The following is a 22,454-nucleotide window of genomic DNA, read 5'->3' as shown; positions in this document are numbered from 1 at the left end:
TTAATAATTATGTAAATAAGATATTGGGATTTATTTCGAGTCAATGGGTTGTATCCAATGGGTGCTTTGCACTAGTGAAAAGCATTTCGCCAGTCACTCCTACCACCTTCAGTATCATTTCCCAAACTGTTCGAGAGGGTCCCCCAACTCTCAGCAGCACATTTTTTGGAGGGCTGCAGTGGATTGGGGGTGAGCAGGTAACAAATATTGAAACTGTGTCCTCTGTAAGCATGAGGGTTTTTTCCCCTAGTTCAAATCCATTTGGATGCAATTTGGAAAGTTTTCAGATAATAGGGATAACAGGCAATTGCAAAATTATGGGAAAAAAGTTTTGTGTCCCATTAGCTGTTTTAGAGGGAATATATATACAGTGGTGCCCCGCAAGACGAATGCCTCGCAAGACGGAAAACCCGCTAGACAAAAGGGTTTTCCGTTTTTCAATGCGCTTCGCAGGACGAATTTCTCTATGGGCTTGCTTCGCAAGACGAAAATGTCTTGCGATTCTTGGGATTTTTTTTCGCTCCCCACCCCCTTTTTCTAAGGCACTAAGCTGCTAATAGCCTTTTAGTAGCTAATCCGCTAATCCCTTAAGCCTTTAATAGCCGCTAAACCGCTAATAGCGCTAATCCGCTAATTGGGTTGCTTCGCAAGACGAAAAAACCGCTAGACGAAGAGATTCACGGAACGGATTCTTTTCGTCTTTCGAGGCACCACTGTGTGTGTGTGTGTGTGTGTGTGTGTATATATATATATATATATATATGATATATTTGCTTTCGTAGATTTTCACGGGTACAGGAATGCAGGTTTTGGTGTCCTCGGGTGTCTTCCCGTGTAAAAGTTGGGGTGTCTAGGCGACGTTTCGACGAGGTCTCACTCGTCATCTTCAGGCTGGTGCTTTCGGCTTCTTGTTACTGGAACAGAGCAGGATCTCAGTGTTTGAGTTCCTATAAATACTGTTGAGGAGGTGTGGTGTATAGCCTCCAATGTTCTGGGCAGAGAGGAGGTTCCCAGGCTAGTGTGCCTTTTCTTCTTTTGTTCCTTAATTACTTGAGGGATATCTTGAGTGATTTCTTGAGTGATTTCCTGAATCCCACTTAGGTGGGTCATTAGGTGTGGATTAGTTGCTAAAGCCTTCGTGTCTTGAACTCTTGAACTTTGTGAAGAGTTTTTCTGAGAAGATATATGTATGTATGATATATGTATGTATGTATGTATGTATATTACAGATAGACCCCATGACCCCAGAATCTCTACTAGGTATGTGGTTGTGGACATCAGGTATGGACACCAACAGCATTTCTCTGTTACCACTTCCCCATCTCTAAATATATCACTGTATCACACAGATACGGCTGCCTTACATATTGCCGCAGCAGATATGCTAAAGGATTACAAGGGGCTGAGATCACTATGGCAACAAAATTCCTATCATTCTCTTACAGCTGCACTTCTCAAAAGATAAGGCAGGCCTCCCCAAGGAGATTGAAACGATTGCTAGGGAGGCGCAGTCCATGACAGGATATTTTTTTTTAAAAAGGGCAAAAAGTGTGGAGGAGGATTTTAAAAGAAGCTAAAGTGGAGAAAAAGGGACAATTCTTCTTAGAGGCTCATTCAAAGGTGGTAAAACATTGGCACCAAGACCCCTGACCACTAAAGGGGTTTCAGATCACGTGCCAGGAGACGCATGAAAAGCAGCCCTGGCTTGACTACGTCTTCCCACAGATGCTGCTGGGCAAGGGAAATCATACACCTAGGAAAACGTTACAGGTTTGATAGTCTCCTATGGCAGAAGAAGTGAAGGGGCCCAATCTGTGACTACTTGAGAATCAGGGTATTGGATGATCTGGAACCATTTCCAAAATAGAAACATAAAATTGTAGAGTTGGAGGATGTTCTTAAAGTCAGATGGTGTTGTTTTGCTTGTTGGAAAAAGAAGAAGAGTTTGGATTTGATATCCCGCTTTATCACTACCTGAAGGAGTCTCAAAGTGACTAACATTCTCCTTTCCCTTCCACTCCCACAACAAACACTCTGTGAGGTGAGTGGGGCTGAGAGACTTCAGAGAAGTGTGACTAGCCCAAGGTCACCCAGCAGCTGCAAGTGGAGGAGCGGAGACGTGAACCCGGTTCCCCAGATTACAAGTCTACCGCTCTTAACCACTACACCACACTGGCTCTCTGTTGGAGTTGAGCTCCAGTACTATTTGCCTGAGTGAAAAAGCCGTGAAATGTGAAACTGGTGCCAAGCCTTTACATCAGTAGTGCACAGGAGAAAACCTAACCATTTTTCTTCTCATCCTAAAGAGGCAGGCTGTCAAGACCATCCCTTTAGCAGACGGGCTAATTTATCTAGTTTATGATTTTTCGTTTTGGGCAGGCACCAATTTTTTTTTGGGGGGGGGGGACACATGTTCCTTGTTGCTAATATAGGATCTCCCCAGTGCAGAGCTACTTTGCCATGTTCAGCTAATGAATTGGCACACTTTAATTGACACCCGTGGTAATGTCGCTCTTGTCCCTCTCAGTCCTACTGCTATAGGTATCGATGCACAGCCCGAAGCCAAAACACCCCTGACAGCTCTGCTTCGAACCTGGGGTTCCGCTGTGCCGCTGACACTCTGCCTGACTACTTAAAGTGACAAAGGCTGGCTGGCAGCTGTGGAGGACTGAAAGATCTCACCCGAGGCGAGAAGCGCTTAAGGAAGAGAAGGACCGTGGCTCAGTGAAGGATGTCTTGCTTGGAAAGATGAAAACTGAAACGCTGAACTTTCTGCTTTAATGAACCTTGGCGGGAGGGGGGAAACGGGCTGGATTTCCATTTGTGTTTCCGGAAATCTAGCACTGATGTATGGAGTAATAACTTTGATTGTTTTACGTCTGAGAACTGAGAAGAATTATAGACATGAATTGAGGGGGTTCTCTCTTAATAAGGAAAATAAATGTTTACAGGCAATTGGCTTCAATTAGGAGATGGATTTACAAAAGCAGGAAGTGAAATGCTGCTTTATTTCTTTTAATAATAATTCAGTGTGTGGCTTCCAAGTGGCCCCCCAATACCAGATACGACCTTCAGTGGCCAACTTCCTGCAATATTGGAATCAACTTTTGTTTAATTAGCCTTGTGGATTTACAGTCCTAAAGATGCAGGCATCAGTGTATACAGTATGAATTATTTGCAAATTTGTTTTCACAAAGTGCGTAGAATCCTTATAGGAGCTACAAATGACCCAAATTAGAAAAATGTGCACAAACAATGCATTTAATGTTTCCAGTTTATCCTTGTTGCCAAATCTAAGGTACTTTCACTAAGGATTGAAACCTATATACATTTAGTTAGGAGTAACGTTGGCATTTCTGGACCAAATGTGATTGTTGGTTGAATGAAAGGGACATCTGAAGTGTTGGTGTGTGGAATGAGGAGGGGTAGGGTGAAAATCAGACACAGTGTACACCAGAGATGGGAAACTTGGACCCTCTAGGTGTCTTTGGATATTTCCTACCAAACTGCCATTGAACTTTTGCACATCACTGACTTATACTAAGGATACTCCTTTTGCAGGACAGCAGAAAGTTCTTTCTCTAGTCAATGGCCCTTTTGGGAGGAAAATACATAAAAAATAATGATAGGGAAAATGATGATGAAAATAAGCTGTGAGGCTTAAATGAGCTAATATTGAGACCTAGCTATAGAATTTTGAAGCAGTTAACTAATATCTTTGATGTCATTCGGTCTGAGAACTGATAAAGGTGGAAGCCAAAACGTTTTGCTGTAAGAATTTAAAATTTCCGTCTTGTTTCTAGTCACTATAAAGCATGTGTGTGTGTGTGTGTGTGTGTGTATACACACTAGTCTTCTGGTTGTAAATGGTTTTAACTTTTAACTTATTTTGATTCTGCATTTTATATACAGGTAATTGTAACCTACTCAGGAACCTTATGCTGGGTAAGAAATACAATAAATCAGGCATAACCAATGAAGTGCCTTCCAGATGTTTCTGGATCATAACTCCTGACATTCATGACCATTGGCCATGGGGCTGATGGGAGTTGGAGTCTTAAGCACATCTGGTGGGCACCGTGTTGTTAACCCCTGAAATGCCATTACTACTTAGGGATAGAGAACCTATGGCACTTCAGCTGTTGTAGAATTCTAACTTCTGTCATGCCTGACCATTGGCTGCTGGAGGTCCATCTGGTGGGCCACAAGTTCCCCACCTTTGACAAAATATTTCTAATCATATGAATTAAGCATCTGTTAATGCTAAGCAAGCTGGTGTGCTGTAAGCTTCTCACATTTCATGATGTAAAATACATGGTTTTTAAATTCATTTAATTCGAGTAGCATATTCATTTTTGCCTATCTGTTCTACGGTTTTCTGTTCTTCTTCCAAAGAAGGATATCGTAGCTGTTTGGTGTTTTGATACAATAGAACTGGATGCCACAGAGACATTTTCACTGTAAAACCATTTAGGGTGGAGTTCTGGGTAGTAAGTGTACAGATTGGCAGAATAACCAACCCAAACCATTGAAGTGACTTCTTTGTAATGGAAACTGCCAGTATTAGCTTGTATATACCTGCACATGGTGTGGCCTAGTAAATAGCACAAAACTGAGACAAACTAAGTTAATCAACAGCAAACACTTGGATAGTTTTGGCCTTGGTTTCCATGTGTAAAATGGAAGTAAGAAGAATTTTCACTGAGGTAAATGAGACAAGGATGTTAAAGTGCCAGAAGGATTATCAATCACCACAGCCTCATTCTGCCTTATGGTAGGGCCAGCCCTGTATTTGTTTTGCTGACAGTGGGGCAAGTTATAGCAAAGTGCTAGAGAACTGAAGAAGAAATAGCTTTGACTATCTGGTACTGTCTAGACTACATTGTTAGCAGAGAAGCTTATTAAGCAGATAAGAGTAGCATGAGCTTGGGTTGCAACAGATGACTTTTTGCAAGAGTGGCACTGCTTTATACCTCATATTAATCATCACTAAAGCCACCAGCTACCCACAACGACCTCTGCAAGGGCATCTTCAGATGCCAGTTTTCACAAAATGCACAGAATATGAAGCAGACCTTCATCCACAAATACACACTGAGAAATTAGTAACACACTTCTTTATCTAATTGTCTTGTTAAAAGCATTAAGAAGTTCATGCCAACAGTTTAGCATAGAAATTTGAACATGTCCAGTACTCATTCCTGCCACTATAATGCTCAGGGATTTCTTCACTATACTGGATCTCATATTGAAATCCATTGGTAATTATTTAGCAGTTTCACCCATCTTCAACTTTCTAGCAAATACATTTAAAGGTTGACAACCCAGTCAAGATTGTTGCCTGGATCAAGCAATGTGTTTTGTTTTCCATGTTTCTTTGGGCAAGAAAAGTGCTTCCCCTTTTTCTTCCTGGTGCTGGTATTTTCTTTTAAAAATACAAAATCAAAATAAATAAATCATAGCTTCTAATTAAACACTCTGTTCCCAGTTGTGATTCTTGCATTGGGCTAGTGTTTTGCTTGCTTAGCTATTCAGCCTTTGTGGCATTTCCTGTCCTAAGTAATTGTTGTCAGTCAAGCTGTGAATTTAGCAAATTGCCGTGTGTTAGTCTACTAGGGAAGAAGTGCCCCAGCAAGATTTGGAGACGTGGAAAGATGGAGATGGGGATTTTGTTGTTGTGTTAGATTATGTCAGAGGGAGTTGTTTTGATCATAACGGAAAGTGCTCAGCTGTTGTATCATCCCATAGCCTTTGATTGCACAAGTTTGCTGTCTAAAGTTATCATCAAAGGCTTTCCTGTTTGTGCTGTGGCATGACACTGCAGGAGGCAAGTTGTGTTGGGAAGTGTGCCCCAGTGCAGTTCTCCAGTTATGAACCCTGCTTCATGCAACAATAACTGAGAAGCAACTAGGTGGGTAGAACCTTGACTCCCATCCTTCAAGTTCATTCAGCTACACCCTGAAATCTGAGAAAACCGCTTGATCCTGTGCATGCATACTCAGAAATAAGTCTCACTATGTTCAGTGGGGCTCTCAAGAATGAATAGGATTTCATGATGAAATTACAATTCCTGCTTCTCCACTGGCACAGAGTGATCCTTTGTACCATACCCACAACCGGCAACCTGTCTCAGTTAACGCAAAACATATCTACAAGCTTAAAACCATTCCTTGGTCTTTCCTGCTGGTGTATCTAGCAATTACTTGTGTATGCCCATAAATGACTAAGCCACTTCTGGCGAAACTAGAGCAGCGCACGGAAACACCATTTACCTTCCCTCCAGAGCGGTACTTGCATCTACTTGCACTTTGACGTGCTTTCAAACTGCTAGGTTGGCAGGAGCTGGGGCAGAACAACAGGAGCTCACCCCGTCGCGGGGATTCGAACTGCCAACCTTCCGATCGGCAAGCCCTAGGCTCTGTGGTTTGGACCACAGATGTCTACAATGTACCAGCATAATGGCAACGATGTGGTGGACACTACTCCTGCACTATGCAAGTAATTTCCCAGTTGTGATAACAGATGTGGCTCAATCTGACTATTTAATATGCAAATCATTTAGGTGTAAGAGACCCTTAAACAGAGGGATCCTTTTCCCACCTTGGTTCCTTTGTATGCCATGATAATGCAGATTTTCTGCCCTATCTTGGGTTAGCAGGAATGAACAGTGTACTTAATTGCTTCCGTTTCCCTTCTCCCCTGGTTGTGAATGAGATGAGCGAACCAGGAAGTCTTGGCTTTGTAGTACATCCAAACCAGCATTCTTGGATTGCTGCTCCTGAACAAGCCACCATCAGCAAACCAACAACAAGCCATGGCTTCTTGTGACTTGTTAAGGAGCAACAATACATGATCCCTGGTTTGTGTTCAGACATGGTTTCCTGGTTTTCTGATTCTTGACAGGGGACGATCAAAGCAGGTGTGTGTTTATGTGTGTTTATGCACAAGCAGAACCCAAGTCAATATAAGTATTTTGAAACATCCAATCTTAGATTTAATCTAAGTCATATCTAATCTTAAATTTCTATGTGCCTTTTTGTGCTTAATCCCTACAATTAGTAGATTTCAAGACTATGAAGATATATATTTTTAACAGAGCAGAATATTAATTCTTCAAATAAATCTAATTTTGAAAGATAGTTGGGAAGAAGGGGTGCTGAAAGAAATGCAGTTGTCACTAAATCCTACTTTAGAACATTTATAGATAGTTCAAAGCATTGGTTTCCTGGTACTTTCTGCTGTTTAATATTCCACCCGTATGAAACAAAACAAAATGTTCCCTTCAAGCTCCTGACATATGGCTGAACAAATCTCTTGTATGGGACTAAAGCCTCTTGAATATATTTATTAACAAGTCTGAAAAGCCTTGCTCTTGGATCTACCCACTCATCTGTAAAATCAGAACACAAGTGAAATGGATGGCATCTGAACCAGTAGCTTGTGATTTCATGCCTGTAGAGCTATGCATTTGGTAAGCATGACATCTCTCTCTTGCTCTGGTGTCTGTCAGTTGCAGTCTTGCTTTTAAAGAGATATTGGTAATGGTAAGTATTGGGTAAGCAGAGGCGTGCAAGATAGCTGATTCTCTGGCATCCAGGAACTCCCAGCTCCGGTTTTACACAGAAAGCCTGTATTTTACATTGGAAACTGACTTACCCTAAGGTGAATATAGGACCGCAACCTTCATCTCTTGAAAAATTGTATATTTAATAGAATGAAACTCTAGGTAAGGAAACCAAGTAAGTCCCTCAGCATTTGTTGATCCTACAGTCAGAGAACTCCTAGTTTGTGGCAGCACCTGTTAGGTCAGGGTTGTTCTTCAGCCTTGGGTCTACAGATGTTGATGGACTATAACTGCCATCTTCTCTGATCATTGACTAAGCTGGAAGTGGATCATGGGAGTTGTAGTGCAACATCTAGGGACCAATTAGGGGGGACAGACTGGTGGGGATGGAATGAACAAGGACACTTCATTTACCTAGATACTGCTTAGAGAATATTCTAGAAGACATTTGTCACATTTTACATCTGAGTAATGAACTTTTTGAAAATCTTCTTGTTAAGTGTAGGTAATTCATCCTTTTTCCCCGTTCTGTGGTTGTTGGTGTATCCCAAGGTTGCAAACTTGCATTCTGATACAGTGGTACCTCTGGTTACGTACTTAATTCGTTCCGGAGGTCCGTTCTTAACCTGAAATTGTTCTTAACCTGAAGCACCACTTTAGCTAATGGGGCCTCCCACTGCTGCTGCACGATTTCTGTTCTCATCCTGAAGCAAAGTTCTTAATCCGAGGTACTATTTCTGGGTTAGAGGAGTCTGTAACCTGAAGCGTATGTAACCCAAGTTACCACTGTACTAAGGAAGGGAGCCAGGGCTAGCTTGGCCATGAGACAGACAGCCAATGCTGGGGACCACAACAGCTTGTCATTCTTTCCCCCTGAGCTAGCATGCTCTACAGTTCCTGAGCTAACTAGCTGCCCTCAGGTACAATGGAGGATCACCCAGGTAACACATCAACATGCTGATCTGCTTGAATTCTGTATGTGGATTGGGCGAGGGTACCATCTGCTCTTTTGCCTCAGGCAGCAAAATATCTTGAGCTAGTCCAGCAGGGAGCAGGACTTGGCAGACTCCTGTGGCCAGTAGTGGTGCACCCTGCTGACACTTACCTGGGCACGGTTGGGCCAGCAGGGTGGTGAGGTCAAGTCCATGTGGGAGAACAGGAAGGAGCAATCATTCCCCATCCCCCACATGCAGCAGTAACTCCAATAGCACCCCGAAACACACACTGCTACTGCCTGTGGCTGGTGCTAGCAGCTGTGAAGGAATGAGTCTGCCCTTAGGTTCTAACACAGGGGGGAATGTATAGCAAATCAGCTGCTGCTGTAAACCTCTCTTCGTTCTAGTCTACTACTCTAGCTATCCCAGCTCAACAGAGCCTATGGAAAATGGCTATGAAAGAATCATCTGAGCGGGTGAAAAAAACACCCCAAAGCCCTGACTAGGCCATTATTTTTTTGGTTGAGTGGCTAGCCATGCTGATCTATGTCTATCCCTCTGGGTCCTCCTCCATGCATCTTAGAATTTATAAGCAATAAATGGCATTTCAATGCCATTTTTATTTTACCCCCTCAAAAAAAAAAAAAACCCTATGGAAGATGAAAGTGTACCACTGAGGGTTGTGGAAGGTAGGAAAAATAATAAGATCACACTCTAGGAATAAATGAGTGGAAATGTGGGCGAGGAACCAGATGTTGGAGGGCAAATCCCATAACCTATCTGTTGCCCATAAGACGGAGACTGATATTATTATTATTATTATTATTATTATTATTATTATTATTATCACCCTTCATCCGAGGATCGCAGGGGGGTTTACAATATAAAAACACAACAATACATACCATAGTAACAATCAAAAACCATACCCACCCCCAGTTTAAAAGGCCATAGATTGTTTAATTAGCCAAAGGCCAATAATAATTGGAGTCTAGCAACATCTGGAAGGCAACAGTTATCTAAGCATGATAAATCTTAGATAATACATGGGAAAGTGTGGAATAGTCTTGCAGCAGAGATGTGTGAGAAGGGGCTGTGATTTCAATTTTGAGGCAGGGATAAGAGAGATTGCAGCTGCTTCTCATGAATCTCTGCCACAAGATTACTCCACTATTTATTTTGTATTTTCCAAATAGCTTTATTATGCTTAGAGCAAACGCTAAGCTGCACCTATATGCAAGTCTTACAGATGGTAGAAATAGGAGCTCCATTGCACCTCTTTAACTGTTGATTCTGACTGGTGTCCATACCAGAGAAAAGATTGCTAAAAATTCGCTTACTAGAACAAAGCCAGCTCTGCATGGCCAAATCAAAACCTGGTATTAAAAGATAGTGCAGTCAATTCTTTCATATGGTTTTTCAGTAAACTATGTTCATTGATACAGGAAGTCTTCTGCTGAGCAGGAATTAAATAGCAACAACAGCTAGATATGTATAAACAAAGTGATTTGTCATCTTTGGATACCACTAGAACTGCCCCCTGGTATACTATGTTTAAATATCAGCAGGGTCATGAAATTACTTTACTGTTTTGAAAGCTTTCAGCCCCGCTAGCTCAGATTTCATTTGATGACCTCTGCAGTTTTTAGATGAAAGACACAGCTATATTCCTTACGTTTGGAAAGGAATATGGAGGTGAGGAACTCAGGAGTGCATTGCACTATTTGTCTTGCTGCCCTGTAGCAGAATGGCAGCATTAAGGTGTCACAGCAAATCTCCAGTATTGGAGGCAGTAAGCTTCTGAATGACTGTTGGGAATTACAAGTGCTGTTGGGCTTAAGATCTGCTTCCCGCAGACATCTGTTTGGCCAATGGGATAACAGAAAGATGGATCAGATGGGCCTTTGAACTGATAATGATGATGATGATGGTGATAATAATAATAATAATAAAACATGTTTGTTTGTTTGTTTATACATATCCCAGCCACTCTGGTCGGCTTTCAACAGAACATTAAAAACAGAATAAAACTTCAAACATTAAAAACTTCCCTAAACAGGGCTGCCTTCAGATGCCTTCTAAAAGTCAGATAGCTGTTTATCTCTTTGGTGGGAGGGCGTTCCACAGGGCGGGCGCCACTACCGAGAAGGCCCTCTGCCTGGTTCCCTGTAACTTGGCCTCTCGCAGTGAGGGAACCACCAGAAGACCCGCGGCGCTGGACCTCAGTGTCCGGGCTGGACGATGGGGGTGGAGATGCTCCTCCAGGTATACTGGGCCAAGGCCGTTTAGGGCTTTAAAAGTCAGCACCAACACTTGGAATTGTGCTCGGAAACAGCAGTTCTCTTTTTACACTTTTAAAAGACTGGTTCAGAAGTAAAGAAACTTTAGGAAAACTATGGTGGTTTAGAAGAGGCAATAGTGTATTCATGTCATTGCTGAGAACAAAGCCTGGAGTAAACACCACAGAAGAACTGCAGTTTTGTTACTGACTCTTAGCTGCTTAAAGCCAAAGCTCATAAAGGGGGTGTTTTTGATCTCATACTTGAATATGATGCAGAGTTACAGCTGACTCTGCTGCTGCTTTCCTTCCCTGCTCATCACACTTGCTGCGTTCACCCCAACTGTAACATTATCTGTGAAGTACAGTGGTACCTCGGGTTACATACGCTTCAGGTTACAGACTCTGCTAACCCAGAAATATTACCTCGGGTTAAGAACTTTGCTTCAGGATGAGAACAGAAATCGTGCAGCAGCAGCAGGAGGCCCCATTAGCTAAAGTGGTTCTTCAGGTTAAGAACAGTTTCAGGTTAAGAACGGACCTCCAGAACGAATTAAGTTCTTAACCCGAGGTACCACTGTACATGACTTCCTCACTGCTCATATCACTTCTTTGTTTGAAAGATCTCTTCTTCCTGCCTATGAAGAGATCCCAAGACAGCTACAAACAGCACAGTCAATAAAAAATGAAACCCAAACCACAACTACAAAAGCTGTATGAAACAAATTGCTTTGGCTTTGGTCCTGGCACAAAACCATTATTCATTTCAGTGGCAGTCATAGGTTACGCCCTTAAGTGCAAAGCAGGTGTAGTTGAGAGAACTATTTGCGGCCAAGTTGCATTTCTCCATTGCGATGCTCCCACCTACTAAGGAGCTCCAGTTTTTCCAGAAAAGGCATCATAATTATTAGACCTGCCTAACTGTACGTTAACTTATTTTGCTACATTGGCATATTACACGTTTTTGGAACGTCTTCTGAGTTTCTGCACTTTGTGGGGGAGGGAGGCTATCTGAAAAGTACTTCCAAAGTGCCACTCTCGATCGTGGCTGAGCAATTTGTCAGAAGATTCAGGACTGAGAGAATAAATCACATTACACACTGCATAGTTCAGCTATGGAACTCACCGCCACAGGAGGGCCACCCACAAACTAGGGTGGCTCTTAAAAAGGATTAGAAAGAAATTGTGGACAATGATAACAATGGCTACCTCCACTATTGGAGGCGGCATGCCTCTGAACACCAGTCGCTTGGAATTGGCTTCCCACAGGCATCTGTTTGGTGACTGTGAGAACAAGACAGTGGGCTACAAGGTTTGACCCAGCAGGCTTTTCCTGTGTTCTTAAAGGTATACATGTGCACCCATACACACAATTGTAATAATTATAATAATTCTGTATCAGAAATCTAAGCAGATAAAATACTTCTGAATGCCTTTATAACAATGACGCAAGCTGTTTCTGCTTGTGGATTTTGACACAAAAAGGGAAGAGGAAAAGTTTGAAGTGTTACATTGTGAGTGAACGTTCATTTTTAAAGGGGGAAGTGGTCCCTCCCCAAATGTGGTTAATACTTGAAGTAATACAATAGACACATGTCGGTGTGTAAAACGAAAAGGGAAATGTCTGACAGGGCACTGAATTTCAGACTGCTTACGTGGCACCTCAAAAGGCAATGGTAGCAGTTATGTTATGATAAGATTAGCTAATCTCCATCTGTCCACTGTGACCCAGTTGGTTTCCCAAACTTGTCTCGCAAAAAAAGAAAAAAGTGCACTGGGTAAAGTAAACCTGCTACAGGCAGACCGGAAATGAGAGCACCACCCATTATCCTCAAAGAGAACAAACTTCTCTCTTTACCCCAACAGCTGATCCAGATGACATTTGGAAGAGCAGAACTCTGCTTCTGAGGAACTGTATTTTCCCAGCTAAAAAAAATCTACAATATGGAGTTGCGATGAAAATGAGATTCCTCTGCCCACCTCCACCTTCCCTTCCATCCACCGAAACACGAGGTCTTTTGCAGTAATGAAGTTGTTATGAATTGCTGGTGTGGGAGTGCTTTGCTTCAGGAGTCAGCCTGGTGGTAAAAGTGGGTGGTTGGCAAGCTCATATCCCCACCCAAGCTTTTGCAGCAGAGATGCGATCAAGGGGACAGTTCAGACTTATCTTACAAAGTCAGATAGATGCCGAGCTAGTTATGATGCTTGCAAGGATTAGCATGGCTCTTGGCGGGTAATGGCCATAGCTTAAGATTACCAGATTTATTTCAATGAATCCGGGGACGCAATCAATCAATCAATCAATATTTTTTTAAAAGAGGAAAAAAGTTATTAAAAAAATAAATAATATCTTCTCTTCTGTGGTCTCCTCTGTTGCACAGCCTTCCTCTGGGACCCAGCCTTTCTTGGAGCGCTAGCCGTGCTTCCCCCCCTCCCTCCCTCTTTGCACTGTGATCCCCTACAGGCTTACTCGGGGGTAAGCATCAGCAGAACCCCCTCCTCCTGCTGCTGCCCTGCCCGTCTGTCAGGGCGTCTCCTGCACAGGCATTGTCCAGTGGCCGTCCATCCGTGCTGTGGCACGCCCAGTCAGCGGGTCCGGGGCAAGCGAGTGGGAGGAGGTGTGCTTGGGCCAGATCAGCTCTTCTCCGGCTCACCTCTCATCCACGATGGCCAACGACGAGCTGGCCAACAAGCTGAGCCACCACTTGCAAGTCGAGGAGCACAATGGTGAAGCTGAGCAGCTGCTGCAGCCGCCTAAGCACCACTCGGAGGCTGAACCGGAGCCTAAACCGATGGCCTTGGGAAGCGGTGCCGACAGCGGGCTGAGCGCCAAGTTGCAGTGGCACACCGAGCTCAACGACCCCACCGGCGGCACCCAGCACCGTGTCTTCAGCCCCTACTCCGAGTCCCCATATGATGTGTCTTGTGCGCAACACATCATATGGGGACTTCCAGCGAGACAAAATGGCGGGCACCACGGTAGCGAGCAGCTCCTTAAGCTAGCCAGAGCCAACTGCACTACAAGGCTGGCTCTGGGCTGCCACTGCCACGTTTCCCGGGGACGTTAGATGAAATCCGGGGACTGTCCCCGGGAAATGGGGACGTCTGGTAACCCTACCATAGCTCAGAGGCAGTGGATCTGCTTTACTTGCAGAATGGCTCCAATTTCAATCCACAACATCTTCATGTAGAGCTCAGAGGGATTTCCTATTTGAAACCCTGAAGAACTGCTGCCAGTCAGTGTAGACCAGGGGTCTGCAACCTTTAAGACAAAAAGAGCCACTTGGACCCGTTTCTGAAGGAAAAACAAACTGGGAGCCGCAAAACCATTGCATGCACGCCGCTGCCCTCTGATCTGAAAGCGGGCGGGAAGGTGACGTCAGGACGGTGCGTGACTAATGCACACACCGCCCCCATGCGACGTCACAGCCAGTACAGCGCCCGCCACAGTGGGGAGTGTCAGGGCACACGATGTGCCTCCTCCCCTCGCTAGTATCCGCCCCGGAGCCACGGCAAAGGTGTAAAAGAGCCACATGCGGCTCCGGAGCCGCGGGTTGCTGACCCCTGGTGTAGACAATACAGAGCCAGGTGGAGAAAGGGCCTGACTCAGTATAATGTTCCTAACAGTTTCTGGGGAAAACAGCAGAAGATAGCTATCATCCCAGTGTCCTGCTTGTGGGCTTCCAGTGATATTTGTTTGGCCTTTGTGGGAACCAGGATACTAGATGAGGGAGGCCTTTGGTCTGATCCAGCAGGGCTCATGTCTTTAAGGCTTGAAACACAGATAGTTTAAACATGGGCATCATCACAGTATAATATTTCATTCATTTCTCTTTTTAAATGCCTTATAATAAATCTCAATCTCAGGAATAACTAGACGTGCTAACAGATGGCTATATAGGGGTGTGTGTATACAAATACATTTGTATTTCGAGTTTAGTGATCTAACATGGTTATCTCTTCCTGCCTCTGTTTACGTCCCCTATCTCTTGTTAAAGTTATTTGGTGGCTGAGATCAGCCTTTAATGTATAATCTGGCGGAAGGAAGAAGTGGTAACGCAGGATACCTTCTCTGATGTTAGACATTTTTGGAAGAACATGCGGTATTGGAAGAGGGGGCTAGCTAATTAATAATCTGCACTAGCTAGTCGGGCAAGGCACGTAGGCTAACAAGTTAGCTATCTATAAATTTTGGAGCATAGTTCTGAGAAGCTCGTGCATGAACTGATGGCCAGAGGGTCGTGCAAAAACTGGCGGCTACCTGGGGGTCACTTTGCCACTTCTTGAGGGCTTCCCAGTGGCAGATCGAAGTTCTTGCTTGGTAATGTTTGCTGTTTAGAATAAAATCTTTAATCTTCTCACTCACTTGTGTTTGTATTGCTTCTGAATCTCATTAAACGAAGCTCCTTGCATTTAGCAAGACAGGAGCACATTCAGCTTGTTGCTGCTTCCAAGTCAGACTGAAAAATTCACATAAGAGGAAAACAGGCCCCTTGGCTTTTGTTGAAGGCAGATTGAATGATCACAGAAATAAGGCTTCATATATATATATATATATATATATATATATATATATATATATATATGTATATACCGGTATATATATATATATATATATGTATGACGAGACTGAATATTTCACTTCCCAAAAATAACTGTGTAGCACTGCTATTGCTTACAGTGATTTCCTTTCTCTGCTTAGAGAGAGCCAAAATTGAAGGGGTGGGAAATCATTTTTGATCATAATAATATACATTCTTGTGTATTCGACACCAGTATCAGGGTATTTGTTCTACTGGTATGCAAGTTCGGGGCACTGATTGACACATTTCCATTCTGGGAAAGGAATGTAAGATTCAAAGAAGGCAGGAAAATGGCCAAGACAGAAGCAGAGCTCTGCCTCCAGTCCCCACTGAATGAGTTATTAGAATAATCACTAGGTATAATTTATGTTGACTTGACTGCAACAGAGACAAGAAAAGGCAAGGGCAGTATGTGTTTCTGAAAACAGGACTGTAGAAGTGCAACAAAGAGAGCAAGATGGAATGGTGGGAAGACTCAGAAAATGTGATCAGTGGAGAATATCTGTTGAGGACAGTTAAACAAGTCAGTAAAAAAGGGCGGGGGGAAAAGTTGACAAGCAAGATGGTGAGTGGAAAGGACAGTCTCATACCATGCCAGTTTATTGGGTAGAATTATTTCCTATTCTTTACTCAATGGCTGCACATTCTCACTTGTTTATGTTCAGAGTTGCTTTTGTTGCCTAAATAAAATAAAGCATTTTAAAAAGTAGAGACATCACCTTGCCAACAAAGGTCCGTATAGTTAAAGCCATGGTTTTCCCAGGAGTGATGTATGGAAGTGAGAGCTGGACCGTAAATAAGGCTGATCGCTGAAGAATTGACGCTTTTGAATTATGGTGCTGGAGGAGACTCTTGAGAGTCCCATGGACTGCAAGAAGATCAAACGCATCCATTCTTAAGGAAATCAGCCCTGAGTGCTCACTGGAAGGACAGATCCTGAAGCTGAGGCTCCAATACTTTGGCCACCTCATGAGAAGAGAAGACTCCCTGGAAAAGACCCTGATGTTGGGAAAGATGGACGGCACAAGGAGAAGGGGACGACAGAGGACGAGATGGTTAGACAGTGTTCTCAAAGCTACAAACATGAATCTGACCAAACTGCGGGTGGCAGTGGAAGACAGGGGTGCCTGGCGTGCTCTGGTCCATGGGGTCACGAAGAGTCGGACACGACTGAACAGCTAAACAACAACATACTTGATGCCTTCTGGTCCGGATGCATAATAAATCTCAACCCACATCAATGCTTTTATCAGCAAAGTAAAGGATATTTAAAGGAGGTAGTGATAGAGGTAACTTGCTTTAGATATTATGATGGGTGTGAACTCAGTGGACTGCCTATTAGACAGTCATTTGAGATTACCAAGTCACCTCTAGGGAAAAGGGCCTGGTGATAACCCCAGGCAGATTACAAAGGTATATGAGACAGCAGTTTATGTTAAGCGGTTAATAGTATACACATACTGTTTCATTAAAAAAAATTATATTGATAGATTTTAGGTCTGATGAGGAATCTACTCACACTGGCATTCATTTGTTATGTCCGTAATGTTTTAATCACAGGGGTTGGAAACCTGTGGCTATCCATATATTGTTGGACTCATAAGTCCCAGAGAGCATGGTCAATGTTCAGGAATCATGGGAGTTGCAGTCCAGCAACCTATGGAGGGCCATGCATTATCCTTTTATGACTAGAACAAGATATAGAAGGGGAATAACTTACTGCTGTACAATCCAAGACTAGAAAATTACTGGTTATATGTATGTACTGCTAATCACATGTACACAAAAGCAAGTTTCAATGAAATCATCATGTCCCATTTCTAGGTTTAGGTTCTGGATATAAATATGGTGAGTCATTCATTCCACAGCAATATATTTTGAAAGTTCATTAAGTCCCCAAAGGATTATTTCAGGAAGAGAGGCCTTGATCCAGCTTTGGCTGAGTGCAATTAGTCAAATGTGACAGCTAGTAGTGGCCTGGGAAGTCACTTGTTCCATGTGCATCAAAAGGTATATCCAGCCACTTCAGTCAGCATTGCAATGTTAGATAGGGAAACACACCTCCATCATCTACCTGTGTGGAATGCTGATTCCATGCACTGATCCCTCATACCAGAATAGGGCATTAGTATTTTTGCAATGTAATTGATATATATACAGCATTACATGTTACTGGTTCTATTCTCAGAGTGTTTCTACAGCACGGCCTCTTAGGTCATCTTTGTGGAATAATGAACTATCATAAGGCAAAAAATTTGCACATAATTTGGCCCCACAATAACAGGGTTTCTTAGATACTTCCACTTGCTGCAGCTCTTCTTGATCTTTCTCAGGCGAGTAATTATGGTATCTACCTGAATAATCATATGAAAGTTCTTCATTGGCACAAATATCACGGTTGGCAAAAAGTGCCAATTTGGGTACCATGGAGTCTACTCGGACAGGGACCATAAAGAGGTTGGGTTCACAGGAATGGTTCAAGAACCTACCAACATTACCAATGTGAGTGGGATCCACAAATGTCTCCATTATCTGTCCATCGCAGAAGTGTTCTCTTACTGCTATAATGTAATTTGAATCGCTTGATGTCTGCAATTGTATCCTTCTACATGCTTCTCCGAAACTGAGTATTTCCCCAGCGTATTCACAAACAAATCTTCCTTTGGGTATAAACTCCAGATTGCGGAGACCCCATCCTTTCTTGGCAGTCTTGAAGACTTCAAGCCGGAATTGCAAGCCCCTTTGAATCACCCTGTTTTGGCACAACTCTCCACAATGGCACATAGTGTTGCATTCAAAAACAGGCTTCGAAAAATCGAGTTCATTTCCTTCACAGTTAATGCACTGATTGTTATAGTTTCCCCCATAATGAAGGCAGGAACACGTGGAGGCGAGACAGGAAGAGGAGTGGCAGCTGCAGCCATTAAGGGAGACTTCCGATGGGTCTGGTCCTCCTCCCTCTCCAGCCACATGATCTGGGCTGTACTGCAAAAGAAAACAGATAATTGTGTAGTGTCTTCTACATTAAAAACAAACCAGCCATAGCATATGATACAAATAGTGCATACTCCTATACATGTCTACTGAGAAGAAAGCACCACTGAGCTCAACAGGACTGACTTTTGGGTAAATACATATACAGCTGAATTCTCCATTCAAGGTTGCCAGTATGTTTGCTGAAATACACATCAACATATGAAATGTAAACATCCTGATGTTTACAAGCATACACAACTAAATGCTTTTCTGCATTTGCGTTTTTGATTTTGCCTTGCTCCCTGGAGGATTTCTGCAGAGATCTATTTTTACAATGCAGGTGCTAGTCCACATGGAATGGCTGAGGATGCACTAATAATTTAATTCCCTTAAAGTAGCTCATTAGCCAAAGCAAGGATAAAATTACACTGCCAAGCCCACACAAATCTCGTGCTTCTAATTTTATCTGAAGGGACCAGCCATGATTCAGCGTGTTTGGGATGGCAAATAGACCCTTTAAGAACATTAGAAGAATGTGAAATAAAGTTTGCTTTATTTCTACATGACAGAATACAGAAAGGAGATGGTTGAAGTTTAATGCATTTCCTATTTAATTTTCATCAATACGTGGCTGTGATAATGTACATACTGATTTATCACAGCTTCGCTAGTTTCGTTTCCCAGAAGGTGGAAGAAGCAACAAGGGGATCATCTAGCTTGGACCTGGTGCTCACCAACAGGGAGGAGTTGATTGACGAAGTGTAAGTACTGGGAACCTGGGGAGGAAGTGATCATATCCTCTTAGGTTTCATTTTCAGAGACAAAGGAAAGCTGAGCGTAATTGGGGTAGCTAATACCGCAGAAGACAGAATCGGGATTCACTATGACCTTAACAGTTCAGAGAACTGGGCCATCGTCTCCCCATCCCTGAAATAGATGACACATATTCTGGAAGGGATTGTGTTGATGTTGAAAAGTAAAATATTCCCATAAGTCTCTTGTTCCTTTCCCCTTTCCCTGCCATATTTAATCCAAATTTAAATTTGTAATGATTTTTCACTACAAATTGACTGGGAGGAATAAATTTCTGATGTATCATGTCTATTCCAAAATTTAAGATTATGTAATTTCAAAGTATATTTCAATGAGAAAACATTTCAAAAGTTCACCCACTTTTTGTAGCATCTCATGTTGACGACTGATGTAAGAATATTTTTATCTGGTACACAGTGTACACGCGTATTGGAAAAACATGTCATTGCAACCCTTTTAAAATCATTTTATAATAAGGTCAGCATTCATACAAACAACACATCTAATATTAACAAACTTTAAAATCAAACAGCAACAGGAAATCTAAACATTTGCCTGTGAATTACGTTTTCAAAGAACACTAATATAATTTAAGCAATAAGATGGAACGGTTTTGCCAAAGATAAGAGTGCCATCTCATGGATGTAACTGCTAGTGCAGGGTCATTTAGCACTCACTGGAGGAAGCAAAGGAAACCTGCCTGCTTTTCCACGTAATGATGGGCTGGTGTCTGGAAGGGTTCCAGCGGCTTTAGCATACGCACAAGAGCTAGAAATTGACCTGGAGGTAATAGCAGTGCAAATACCTTCAACTTTTGAACTCCTGCCTTAACAGGAGGATTAAAGTTATAGGAGACCTGCCAGAAGACAATGGCATCTATACTTTCAAAAGACAGGGGAGATTGCAATACAGTGGTACCTCAGGTTAAGAACTTAATTCGTTCTGGAGGTCCGTTCTTAACCTGAAACTGTTCTTAACCTGAGGTACCACTTTAGCTAATGGGGCCTCCTGCTGCCACCGCCGCGCGATTTCTGTTCTCATCCTGAAGCAAAGTTCTCAACCCGAGGTACTATTTCTGGGTTAGCGAAGTCTGTAACCTGAAGTGTCTGTAACCCGAGGTACCACTGTACCAAAGTGAATTAAACTTACATCACTCAGGCCTACTTAGAATCATAGAATGGCAGAGTTGGAAGGGACTACGAAGGTCAAGTCCAACTCCCTGCGATGCAGGGATCTTTCTAACTGGGACCAACTGGATAGCTCAGTTAAGAGTGTGGTGTTGATAACACCAAGGTTACAGGATCTATTCCCATATGGGACAGCTGCATATTCCTGCATTGAACGTGCAGATGAAGGAGCTAGATGATTATCAGGGTCCCTCCCAACTTTACCATTCTATAATAATAATAATAATAATAATAATAATAATAAATTTTATTTATATCCCGCCCTCCCCAGCCGGGCTCAGGGCGGCTAACAACAATAAAACAGTACAAACAACACTTTAAAATCATTCATTATAAAATTAATATGTTATAAGTTAATATGTTTAGGACTAAGGTGGAATAGTATTCCAAGTAAAACAAATTTTCACTTCACACTTGACTTTAGAGAGACCACAGGAAGTGGACACCTTGCTGAAGGCAGGTCTGGGTCTGCTAAGGGCCTGGGTGGGAAACTAAGCAGTGCCCCCCCCCCCCAATACACACTGCCTTGAGTTCCATGGTGGAAGAAAAGCAAGTTATAAATGTGCTAACTAAATATATGTGTGGTGTAGTAGTTCGAGCACTCGACTAGGACTTGGAAGACCAAGGTTCAAACCCCTGCTCACCCGCAAAGTTACCCGGGTGACCTCTCTGTCTCTGCCTAACTCACTTTGCAAGTTATAGGTAGGTAGCTGTGTTGGTCTGCCATAGTCAAAACAAACAAACAAAAATTCCTTCCAGTAGCACCTTAGAGACCAACTAAGTTTGTTATTGGTATGAGCTTTTGTGTGCATGCACACTTCTTCAGATACACTGCAGAAGCTCATTGAAGCTCATACCAATAACAAACTTAGTTGGTCCCCAAGGGGCTACTGGAAGGAATTTTTATTTTTATTATTATTTTGTTTCACATTGCTAGGTTGTTGTGGGGGATTAAATGGGGAGAGTGGGTGGGAGAGCACAAGAGCCATGTGTGCCACCTTGAGCTTGTTTGAAGGTGGGGGGAAAGAGGGCATGCAAATGCAATAAACTGATTAAATGAAATTGCACAAAACTATTCTTGCAGTGATGGGTGATATATTATGTGGGCTTCAGTCCCAAACATTGCATGTACAACACCTGTACATGCGCAGCCCAATCCTATGCAACACTTCTGAGTACATCTGTGTAAGTGAATAATAATAATAAGTGCTTTTTTTCTGGGGGGGAAGCATACCCCTAAACATTTTTTTTTAGAAAAAAGCAATAATAATAATAATAATAATAATAATAATAATAATAATATACAACCCCCCTTTTCTCCAAAGGAACTCAGTGTGGCATACACAGCTCGGCCACCCTCATCATTTAATCCCCTGTAAACTCTCTCCCCGAAGGAGCAGCGGTTCTCCACCTCTGTATTGAGAGACCTGGGGAAATTCTCCTAACCAGAGGTAAGTGGCAGACCCGGAAAGAACTACAATTCCCAGCGACCTTTGCGAGAGAGAGAGAGAGAAATGGCCGCCGTTCCCCACCAGCTTTCGCACAGCTGCTGAAACTGGCTTCGCCCTCTCGGTCCCCCGCCCTTCCGTTTCAAAGGTCGCCGCTCTCACCTGGAACGCCGGCGGCTCCTCCAGCCGCGGCCACACAGCCACGGGGAAGTTCTCCAGCCCTCCACTCACGTCCATACTTCGCCTCTAAGGGTCAACCCGAAGAGCCAATACGGCGGGGGCTTTTTCTTTTTCTTTTAACTCTACTCTTTCCCCCGCCCTTGCTCTCTTAGGATTGGTCAGCTCTGCGCAAGGCTTCGTTCAATGAAAGGCCAAGCCACCAATGAAGGACAAGCTGGAGATGGACGCCGGAAGCGTCGCTGGAAGAAAGAGCCAAAGACTTGAGTTGAGAGTCGCGCATGGAATATCGCTTGCGGGCTAAGTTGCAGGAAGGCATTCTACTTAGTTATTTTGTAAAATGTGCACACCGCTTGATTGTAAAACAAAACAAAAACAAAACGCTCAAAGCGGGTTTGCAAAAAGATAAAACGCTAAAAGAACATAAAAAAGCCCATAGCTGTATTTTAAAACATTACAAAGCAGCAATAAAACTGCTGTCACATTTGCTAAG

At 43.0% G+C, this 22,454-nt stretch overlaps 3 protein-coding genes and 1 long non-coding RNA gene across 4 annotated transcripts in view; 3 read left to right on the top strand and 1 right to left on the bottom strand.

The window, feature by feature from the left end:
• The window catches only part of SUMF1 (sulfatase modifying factor 1), a 63,376-nt gene extending 57,902 nt beyond the window's left edge, over nt 1-5,474 (top strand). The window contains exon 9 of the mRNA XM_083426427.1: nt 2,528-5,474. Within this exon, the coding sequence (XP_083282553.1) occupies nt 2,528-2,641 (114 nt within the window). The 3' untranslated portion in view covers nt 2,642-5,474. The remainder of the gene's footprint in view (nt 1-2,527) is intronic.
• A 7,908-nt stretch (nt 5,475-13,382) lies between these two features.
• On the top strand, nt 13,383-14,561 carry LOC310673135 (EF-hand domain-containing protein D2-like). The gene is made up of 2 exons (XM_083431059.1): nt 13,383-13,964; nt 14,360-14,561. The coding sequence occupies exon 1, from the start codon at nt 13,444-13,446 to the stop codon at nt 13,843-13,845; it is 402 nt and encodes a 133-aa protein (XP_083287185.1). The 5' UTR covers nt 13,383-13,443; the 3' UTR covers nt 13,846-13,964; nt 14,360-14,561.
• Nucleotides 14,562-17,061: 2,500 nt separating this feature from the next.
• On the bottom strand, nt 17,062-22,088 carry LOC310670825 (histone-lysine N-methyltransferase SETMAR). Its single transcript, XM_083426605.1, has 2 exons — nt 21,947-22,088; nt 17,062-18,345 (listed from the first exon to the last, which is right to left on the bottom strand). The coding sequence occupies exons 1-2, from the start codon at nt 22,019-22,021 to the stop codon at nt 17,545-17,547; spliced, it is 876 nt and encodes a 291-aa protein (XP_083282731.1). The 5' UTR covers nt 22,022-22,088; the 3' UTR covers nt 17,062-17,544.
• LOC310671068 lies at nt 18,602-22,365 on the top strand. Its single transcript, XR_014507739.1, has 3 exons — nt 18,602-19,097; nt 21,662-21,787; nt 22,117-22,365. It is a non-coding gene; the product is annotated as an uncharacterized lncRNA (long non-coding RNA).
• Nucleotides 22,366-22,454: the final 89 nt, after the last annotated feature.

This window comes from Podarcis tiliguerta, assembly GCF_965153285.1.
Source record: "Podarcis tiliguerta genome assembly, chromosome: 2".
NCBI lineage: Eukaryota > Metazoa > Chordata > Lepidosauria > Squamata > Lacertidae > Podarcis > Podarcis tiliguerta.
Note: the sequence above shows the minus strand (reverse complement) of the source record. Positions and strands in the feature narration are given on the sequence as shown.